Raw genomic sequence first — 10,412 nt, 5'->3', positions numbered from 1 at the left:
TCTAACTGGGCCATGATGGCGCACGCCTTTAATCCAGCACTTGGGAGGCAGAAGCAGGTGAATCTTGTGAGTTTGAGGTCAGCCTGGTCTACAGAGTGAGTTCCAGGACAGCCAGGGCTACAGAGAGAAACCCTGTCTCAAAACCAAACCAAACAAAAAACAGCTGTACTTCTGATTAGAAAAAATGGCCACCACAAGCCGCAGCCAGGATCTCAGTGAGAAGGAAAAGCTACATCAGATGCTTTGTTTATGTGCACACCATCCAATCTGTCACAAAGAAAATGTAAAAAGCGGGGGAAAAAAAGATCTCAAACTTGAGTGTCTACAGTTCCTCTTGTCTGGGACATCTTCTAGCTCAGTTAAGAGCAACACTTGGTCCTGGTACACACCCCTAGTCATGCACACTGCATTCTGATTTCCATTAGAACCCCCTAGGACAGTGTCACCTGTGTGCCCAGACAAGGACATTAGTACCAGCCGGTATTTCCTCCCGCAGGAATGACACCATTCCATTAACTCCTTCCCAGCTACATTCATAGAACTTTGGAGATTTGCTTTGGAAACTCTTAAGAGCAGTCTCTTAGAGCAACTTTCAAATCTCTGTTAATCCCACAACCCTGAATTCATCACCCTGAATAAATATTTACACATATATTCATATAAGTAATGTATAATGATTCATATATATTCTATTATACATTGTACATACGTATACAATTAGAGTAGTGTACAGGCTGAGGCCCGGCTGGTCCAGTAATGACTGTCCAACGGAAGGTCCAAGGATCTAGCAGTCACACAGTCTGTTAGGGTGGATGTCTCAGCTTGTCTTCAGTATTTGCTGGGATCCTGAAGAAGTAGGTGTGACGTTTTCACTTGATGGCAACTGAGAATGAAGCTGCCATCAAGAGCAAGGGCAAGCAGGCAAAGAGCAGAAGCTTCGTCCTTCCATGTCCTTTGTAGAGGCCGCCACGAGAAGGTGTGGCCCAGATTAAACGTGGATCTTCCCACATGGAAAGATCCAGATTAAAGATGGGTCTTCCCGCATCAAAAGGTTTAATTAAGACAAATCCCTCACTGGTGTGCTGGTGTGGGAGGTCCTTCTGTCTGTGTGTTGCTTTTATTGGTTAATGAATAAAGAACTACTTTGAGCACATGGCAGGGAAGAACAGAAGTAGGCGGGGAAAGCTAGTATGTATGCTGGGAGAAAGAAGGGCAGAGTCAGGGAGACGCCATGGAGCCGCTAGAGACAGATGCTGGAACTTTGCTGGTAGGCCATGACCTCGTGGTGATGCACAGATTAATGGAGATGGGTTAAATTAATATGTAAGAGTTAGCCAATAAGAAGCTATAGGTAATGGTGATTTAAATAATACGGCTTCTGTGATTATTTCGGTTCTCAGCTAGCTGGGAAGCTGGGAAGAACAAGCGGCCTCCTCCAGTGTGCCCTTCATTTTCAGATTTTAGTTCATTCTAATGTTGGCAAGTTGACAACCAAGAATAGCCATCACAAAGTCGGGCAGTGGTGGCACACACTTTTAATCCCAGTACTCGGGAGGCAGAGGCAAGTGGATCTCTGCGAGTTTGAGGCCAGCTTGGTTTACAGAGCGAGTTCCAGGGCAGGTTCCAAAGCTACAGAGAAACCCTGTCTCAAAATTAAACAAACAAACAAACAACAAAACAAAAAATAAATAAATAAGTAGCCATCACAAGCATGTTTATCTTCCCATTTCTTTTTTTTTTAATATTTATTTATTTATTTATTATGTATACAATATTCTGTCTGTATGCCTGAAGGCCAGAAGAGGGCACCAGACCTCTTTACAGATGGTTGTGAGCCACCATGTGGTTGCTGAGAATTGAACTCAGGACCTTTGGTAGAGCAGGCAATGCTCTTAACCACTGAGCCATCTCTCCAGCCCCCTATCTTCCCATTTCTTTACCACAGAGGAAAAGGTTTTGCCCTTAATAGTTGGGGGTTTTTTTGTTTTTTTTTTTTTTGGTTTTTTTTTTTTTTTTTTTCGGATTTTTCGAGACAGGGTTTCTCCGTAGCTTTTGGTTCCTGTACTGGAACTAGCTCTTGTAGTCCAGTATGGCCTCGAACTCACAGAGATCCGCCTGCCTCTGCCTCCCGAGTGCTGGGATTAAAGGCGTGTGCCACCACCGCCCAGCTTGCCCTTAATATTTAAGTATCTATTATACAAACCCTGCTTCTACAGTCTGCTTCCTTCATTGATGTCAGTGAGTCTCACAGCAGCTTAGCAGACAACTCTGAAGCTTCCCTCACTTCTAAGCCCCTTTGGTGCAATTTAGAAGAGACAGATGAAGCTTTTCTTGAGTGATCTAGTTCTCCTCGAGGAACAGTTCTTGTAGCCAGACAGAAACTGAAGTATGCAAGAGGTCATGGGAAATTCAATGTGCTACCAAACATATGTCAATAGTATTAACCCTGGTATGGTACACCTATAGTCCCAGCGCTTGGGAGGCTGCGACAGGAGGATGGTGAGTTCAAGGCCAGCCTGGACTATAGAACATGACCCTGTGACAGAAAGGGGGGGGGGGGGTTAGTGTGCAACTGAAGCTTAGTTTTAATGTATGCTCTTAGAGCACTTGATGTCCTTGTTTCAATTCCTCAGTCCCCTCAAAACCATAAATACACATAGACAAACAAATAATTAATAGCCAAGCCAAGTGTGGAAACACACAGCGGTCTTCCTAGCCCTGGAGGCTGAGGCAGTAGGGTCTGAGGTTCCAAGCCAGCTTGGGCTATACAGTGAGACATGTTCTCACACTAACCAAGGTAACTGGGACTGGGGGCGTGGCTCCCAGTAGAGTGTTTTCCAGCATTTATGAAGTCCTGGGTTCCAACCCCAGCAACACATAAACTGGGCATGGTGGCACACTCATATAATCTCACACTGAAGGGATTCAGAAACCCAAGGTTGTCCTCGGTTACATGAACCCTTTCCTCCCTCCCGCCTCAAACACACACACACACACAAATGTGAGTTCAACTGATTATGAGTACTAGATAATAAACATCCTTAAGTAATTTGTTCTTGACCCTTAGAGATGACAAAGTATTACTTTAAGCGGATCTCTGCCATTGACCATGTAATGAGGTACCTACTTATCCAAGCCAATGTCCTGTAAGAGAGAAATCCTGGGAAAATGGGGCCTGTTTGTACATGAGAGAAGCAGAATGTGAGATTCCAATCTTCCCTCTGCCTGCTGACTCAGCGACCACCATGTCTTTTCTTCCTCCAAGGTACAATCTGTATATACATGTGTCTGAGAGTGTATATATTATCTAAATATACACACACAGGAGAGAAGGAGGGAGGACTGGAGGAAGGGAAGGAAGAGGGACAGGGGGGTGCACACCTTCAATCCCAGCACCAGGCAGTAGGGGGGGATGGGCAAGTCAATCTCTGTGGTTTTGTGGCCAGCTTGGTTTACATAGTGAATTCCAGGACAGCCAGGGCTATGTAGAGAGACCCTGTCTCAAAAAAACAAAGGAAAAACCAAATTCTTCCTTTAAATCTCCTGACTTGAGAATCAACTATTGGATTACCAGAGAACTGCTAAAAAACAGATACCTGAGAATTTACAAAACTGTCACATAGCAATCGTTGATAAATAAATTTATATTGAGATAAGGAAGGTATTTAATCTATAGTCATTCTTTTTTTAATTGCATGTATATGTGCATCTTTGTAGGTATTTGCTATGTGCATATGGGTGTCTGGGGAGGCCAGAAGAAGAGGTCACAGCATACCCTGGAGCTGCAGCAAGGGCAGTTGTGAGCCACTTGACATGGGTGCTGGGAACTGAACTCAAGTCCTAGGCAAGAGCATGAGGTCTTCTTTTCTTTTCTTTCTTTCATTCTTTTTGTTTGTCTTTTGAGACAGGATTTGTGAAGCCTTTGGCTGTCCTAGAACTAGCTTTGTAGATCAGGTTGGCCTCAAACTCACAGAGAGCCACCTGCCTCTACCTCTGGGATCAAAGGTGTGTGCCACCACTGCTTGGCAAAAGTAGATTATTTTCTCATACAATATATCCTGATTATAGTTTCCCCTCCCTCCACTCCTTCTAGCTCCTCCCCACATCCCCTCCTTTCTGTCTCTCATTAGAAAAGAACAGGCTTCCAAGAAACAACGGCAGAACATGACAACATGGAATGTAATAAGATGAAGCAAAACTATCATGTCAAAGTTGGACACAGCAACCCAAGAGAAGAAAAAGAGTCCCAAGAGTCTCATGGTTAGGAGTCCTGTTGTAGGGGGCCGCTTGTTTGTTCCCGGCTGCTTAGCCCCAAAATAATCACACAGAACCATATTATTTGCAATAGCTTAAGTGTATTTCTAGCTAATTCATATATTAGGTTAACCCATCTCCATTAATCTATGTACTGCCAAGTGGCTCTGTCTCAGGTGGGATACATAGCTTCTCCTGACTCAGTCTTCTTTCTCCCAGTATTCAGCCTAACTTTCCCTACCTAGTTGTTGTTGTTATTGTTATTGTTCTTCTCCTCCTCCTCCTCCTCTTCCTCCTCCTTCTCCTCTTCCTCCTCTTTGGTTGGTGTCAATGTTTCCCTTTTGGTAGCTTGCAGAGTACCTTCCCGAACCAAACAGACTCAAACATAGGGATGAAGGTTCCATGTAGGTACCAGCTTGACTTTTTCCATGTTCATGAGTTGTGTGGTTATTGTCCTCAGCAATGGGGCCCCTGCTGTCAGTTTTCAGAGAGCAACCTTTTGTCTTAACAACAATGCCTAGCTTGTTTAGGAATTTCCATGGGATCCCCTTGACCAATAAGTCAATTGAATGTATCCCAGTCCTGCCACTGGGAACCTTGCCTGGCAACAAGAGATGGCTAGTTGAGACTCCATATCCCACACTGCTAGGAGTCCTCACTAGGATCACCTTCATACATTCCAGGAAGTTTCCACTGTGCTGGGTTTCCACACTACTCCCCAAATGCCCCCCATTCCCAGCCTATCTCTCCACCCTCTCTCCCCATCACCTGATCCTACTCCCCCACTCCCATTCCCACCTGCCCCCAGTCCACCAGTAAGATCTATTCTACTTCCTCCTCTCAGAGAGACCGATGAATCCCCCTAGACCACCTTCTCTTTATCTAATCTCTCTGGGTATACAGATTGTAGCTTGGTTACCATTTACATAAAGGCTGATATCCACTTGTAAGTGAATATATACACTAATTAACTTTCTGAGTCTGAGTTACCTCACTTAGGATGATTTTTTCTAGGTCTATCCATTTGCCTACAAATTTCATGATGTAAATTAAAATTATAGCTGAGTAATATTGTGCAAATGTACCACATTTTTAAAAATCCATTCTTCTGTTGAGGAACACCTAGGCTGTTTCCAGTTCCTGGCTATTATGAATAAAACCATAATGAATGTGGTGGAGCAAGTATCCTTGTAGTATGGCAGAGCATCCTTTCGGCATATGCCCAAGAGTGGTAGAGCTGGATTTTGAGGTAGATTGATTCCCAACCTAGTCTAAGGAATCGCCATATTGATTTCCATAGTGGCTATACAAGTTTGCACTTCCACCAGCAATGGATGAGTGTTCCCTTTACTCCACATCCTGGCCAATGTGATCTTAGCCACTCTGATGGGTGTAAGATAGAATCTCAAAGTCATTTTGATTTACATTTCTCTGAAGGCTAAGGATAATGAACATTGCTTTAAGTGCTCCTCAGTCATTTGAGTTTCCTGTTGAGAATCTGTTTAGATCTGTCCCCTATTTTTAAATGGTATTCTTTGTTTTTCTGATGTCGTTTGTTGAGTTCTTTATATATTTTGGATATTAATCCTCTACTGAATGTGTAGTTGGTAAAATAAAATATTTTCCCATTCTGTAGGTTTCTGCTTTGTCCAATTAACGGTGTCCTTTCCCTTAGAGAAGCTTCTCAGTTTTGTGAGGTCCTATTTGTTAACTGTTGAGCTTAGTGCCAGCACTATCAGTGTTCTGCTCAGGAAGTCATCTTCTGTGCCAATGATCTCAAGGCAATTCCCCACTTTCTCTTCTATCAGATTCAGTGTGTCTGGTTTATGTTGAGGTCTTTGATCCACTTGGACTTGAGTTTTGTGCAGGGTGATAGATATGGATCTATTTGCATTCTTCGATATGCAAACATCCACTTTGCCCAAAACCATTTGTTGAAGATGCTGTCTTTTTTCCAATGTGTATATTTCTGGCTTCCTTATCAAAATCAGGTGTTCATAGGAGTGTGGATTTATGTCGGGCCTTCGATTCCACTGATCAATGTGTATGTTTTTAATTCCAATATCTTGCTGTTTTTATTACTGTAGCTCTGTAGCATAACTTGAAATAGTGAATTATGTGACCTCCAGCAGTTCTTTTATTGTTCAAGATTGTTTTAGATATCCTGGGTTTTTGTTTTTATATATGGTGTTTAGAACTGCACTGTCAAAGTCTATAAAGAATTGTGTTGGAATTTTGATGGGGATTGCATTGACTCTGTAGATTGCTTTTGGTAGGATGTCAGTTTTACTATGTTAATCTATGAGCATGGGAGATCTTTTCATATTCTGGTATCTTCATCAATTTCTTTCTTCAAAGACTTGAAGTTTTTATCATACATGTCCTTTACTTGCTTGCTTAGAGTTACCTCAAGATATTTTGTATTATTTGTGGATATTGTGATTCTTTCTCAGTACATTTGTCATTTGTATACAGGAGGACTACTGATTTTTTAATGTTATTTATTTTTTAGTTAATCTTGTATCCAGCTATTTTGCTGAGAATGCTTATCAGCTGTAGGAATTTTTAGGGTCACTTATGTATACTATCATATCACCTGCAAATAAAGATACTTTGACTTCTCCCTTTCCAATTTGTTCGCCTTGGTCTCCTTTAGTTGTCATTGCTCTAGCTGAATAGATATGGAGAACATGGACAATCTTGTCTTGTTTCTGATTTTATTGTTTTGATTTTCTCCTCATTTAATTTGATGTTGTCTATAGGTTTGCTGTAAATTGCCATTATTATGTTTAGGTATGGTCCTCATATCCCTACTCTCTCCAGAACTTCTATCAAGAAGGGACATTGGATTTTGTCCAAAAAAAAAAAATTCTGTATCTAATGTGGGTTTTTTTTTTACTTAGTTTATACAGTGAATCAAATTTGTTCATTTACATATGTTGAACCATCTCTGCACCTCTGGGATGAAGCCTACTCGATCATGGTGAACTTTTTTAATGTGTTCTTGGATTTGGTTTGCAAGTATTTTATTGAGTATTTTTGTATCTGTGTTCATAAGGGAAATTGTTCTGTAAATTCTCTTTGTTGGGTTACATGTTTTAGGTAAAAGGGTAACTGTGGCCTCATAAGATGAACAAGGCAATGTTCCTTCTGTTTCTATTTTGTGGAATAAACTGAGGAGTATCGGCATTAACTCTTCTTTGAAAGTCTGATAGAATTCTGCACTAAAACCTGCACTAAAAAAAGCCCGGGCTTAGCCAGACAGTAGTGGTGCATGCCTTTAATTCCAGCACTCAGGGAGGCAGAGGCAGGAGGATCTCTGAATTCGAGGCCAGCCTGGTCTACAGAGTGAGTTCCAGGACAGCCAGAGATACACAGAAAAACCCTGTCTAGAAAAGAAAAAAAGCCTGGGCTTTCTTGAGGGGGGCAGAGCTGGGAGAGTTTTAATGACTGTATCTATTTCACTGGGGGTTATAAGTCTATAGGCTTATCTGCTCCTGATTAAACTTTGATAACTGGTATCAAGAAAATTATTAATGGCCCGGGGGTGGTGGCGCACGCCTTTAATCCCAGCACTCGGGAGGCAGAGGCAGGCGGATCTCTATGAGTTCGAGGCCAGCCTGGTCTACAAGAGCTAGTTCCAGGACAGGAACCAAAAGCTACGGAGAAACCCTATCTTGAAAATCCAAAAAAGAAAAAGAAAAGAAAGAAAATTATTCATTTCTTTTAGATTTTTTTTTCAGTTTTGTGAAATACTGATTTTTAAAGTATGTCTTTATGATTCTCTGGATTTCTTTGGTGTCTGTTGTTATACTCCCTTTTCATTTCTGATTTTGTCACTGTGAATATTCTCTATCTTTTAGTTTGGATAAGGATTTGTCTATCTTGTTTTCTCAAAGAAACAACTTTTGTTTCATTGATTGTTCTTTGCTACTATTGATTGAGTGTGATTATTTCTGGCCATCTACACTCTTGGGTAATTTGCTACTATTGATTGAGTGTGATTATTTCTGGCCATCTACACTCTTGGGTAAGTTGCTAGTATAAGATCTCTACAATTTTTCAATGTAGGCATTTAGTGCTATCAACCTTCCTCTTGGCACCACTGTCGTTGAGTCCCTAAGTTTGGGTATGCTGCGTATTTGTTTTCACTGAATTCTAGCAAGTCTTTAATTCCTTTATTTCTGTCTTGATCCATCTTTCATTAAGAAGAGATTTGTTCTGTTTCCATGAATTGAAATGTCGTCTTGGTGGATTTTTTTTTCTTTGATGCATAAATTAGTGTCCTTTTCTATCTCTTTTGATTAATTTTGGTTCAGCAGGCAGGGAACTCTCTCATTATTTTGTTTTCCCTCCTCAACTTCCTTGTCCTCTAACAAAATACAAAGACATCTTTAACCCAAACACTTACCTCCAAACCAGAGTGTAAGTCATCAAAAACTGAGGAAGGGCTCCTAGCCAAAAAAGAGACACATCAAACTGTAGTGATCTTGTTCTGACTGCCCTGAACTGTGAGCGCTGATGTTCTGCTATAAATGCAGCTGCGCACCTTCAGGTCCCGTTCTGCTATAAACAACTGCGTGCCTTCAGGTCCTGTCTTGGTGCTAACAGCTAATAGCATCTCCATTATGTCCTTCTGAGACACTGAAGCTCAACACCATTCTCACCAATCTCCATTTATTCAGTTTTAAACATGGACAGAGCATGTGTATGGGCAGTGTTAGAACTTAAAGCGAGGTCTACCTTTCCCAGATAAGTTGTTTTGGGCATGATTACATTGATCAGATTGATTCCAAGTATAGGGAGAACTGAACAGAACAGGAAGAGTTTCACACATAAAAAAAATGGGCTTTACAAACTAAAACAAGGCAACATAAAATCCCAATCCCTAAATAACAATGAATTATCAAAAATGTGCCTTGGTATAGAAGCACTAATAAAATAATCCTCTTTTTCTGAGGGAAATTATTGTAAGGTCCCGAGTACGAAAGACAGTAAACAAAGAGGTGAGAGTCATCAAAAACAGCTCAGTAGTAAGGATTTCCAACATCTGTCCTTCTGTGTTATTATGTGCTGCCCAACTTAACGCCAAAAAGGAACCAAAATCAGATTTCTTCCAACCCAAGACTAAGACATGCCGTGTTGGTTTTTAGGGACACTGCACTTCCTGAATTAAAATAAGAAAATCAAAGTGTAGATGACAGGCCACTTTTCCTTCCCACTGTAGTTTTCCTTGTTTGCTCTCTGAAGATCAAGGCAAGTATAGTCTCAGACTCCTGAGTTTTTTTATTCTTACCTTGCTAATGTGGCCAAGAGTAGGTACTCTTGCACAATTAAGACAAAAAGACTTTATATAGGGCTCTGGCTCCTCTGTATTTGCTGCAAAGTCCACGACTGGTGGGACAGAGATTGGAGGAGGAGGTAGAGACATCCATTACAAGACAACGTGACAGCAGAACCCTAGCTAGACTTTAAGGAACTGATTCTACTCAGGCAGGAGCAAACTGACATAATTAAGTTTTACACTCAAAAAAGTATCACTGTGAATTCAGGAACAAGAGGCATTTGGTTGTAGATACAATTCCATCTGTAGGTCCTAACCTTAAATTTAGAGAAACACACTCATTGCATTAATAATATGGGTTGGGGTTTCTTACATGATTCCTAAATCCATCTACTACTTTGTTTGCTTGTTTAGTTTTGAAACAATTTACAGCTATGATAAGATTAATACAGGCAGCCCTGGTTCAGGTGTAGTCTTTAGTTTCAGAAAGTCCATCGGTCATGTAGCTGGTTGTCATTGCTAAATCTGTTGCTTGAAGTGGCCTCAGAGCTCTGGGTTTGCCGAGTGGAGTCCTCACCATTTAAGCTCTTCCTACATACTGGGCATGTGTCATGCTGAAACAAAATGATATCAGTCCATGTAAACACCATGACCTTAGAAGCTAGGAATACCAAGCTGGGGAGATGGCTCAGTCAGTAAAATGTTTACAAACAAATACAGAACCCATGTAATGGGTTTCATGCAATTCACATAAAACATGAGTGACAGATGTTTGTAATCCCATTGCTGGAGAGGCAGAAACACAGACCCCTGGGGTTTGTGGCCAGCCAGCCTAACCTGATCTGTCAAGTTCCAGGTCAATCAACCAGAAACA

The 10,412-nt window shown here is 41.3% G+C and overlaps 1 protein-coding gene across 1 annotated transcript in view; it reads right to left on the bottom strand.

Annotated features, from left to right (window-relative positions):
- Positions 1-8,917: 8,917 nt before the first annotated feature.
- Positions 8,918-10,412, bottom strand: part of Rnf115 (ring finger protein 115) — a 71,715-nt gene continuing 70,220 nt past the window's right edge. Inside the window, exon 9 of the mRNA XM_041638014.1 lies at positions 8,918-10,152. Within this exon, the coding sequence (XP_041493948.1) occupies positions 10,021-10,152 (132 nt within the window). The 3' untranslated portion in view covers positions 8,918-10,020. The remainder of the gene's footprint in view (positions 10,153-10,412) is intronic.

The sequence above is a fragment of the Microtus oregoni genome, unplaced genomic scaffold (genome assembly GCF_018167655.1).
Source record: "Microtus oregoni isolate MIOR12 unplaced genomic scaffold, Mior012 000054F_ref0000373, whole genome shotgun sequence".
NCBI classification, from domain to species: domain Eukaryota; kingdom Metazoa; phylum Chordata; class Mammalia; order Rodentia; family Cricetidae; genus Microtus; species Microtus oregoni.
Note: the sequence above shows the minus strand (reverse complement) of the source record. Positions and strands in the feature narration are given on the sequence as shown.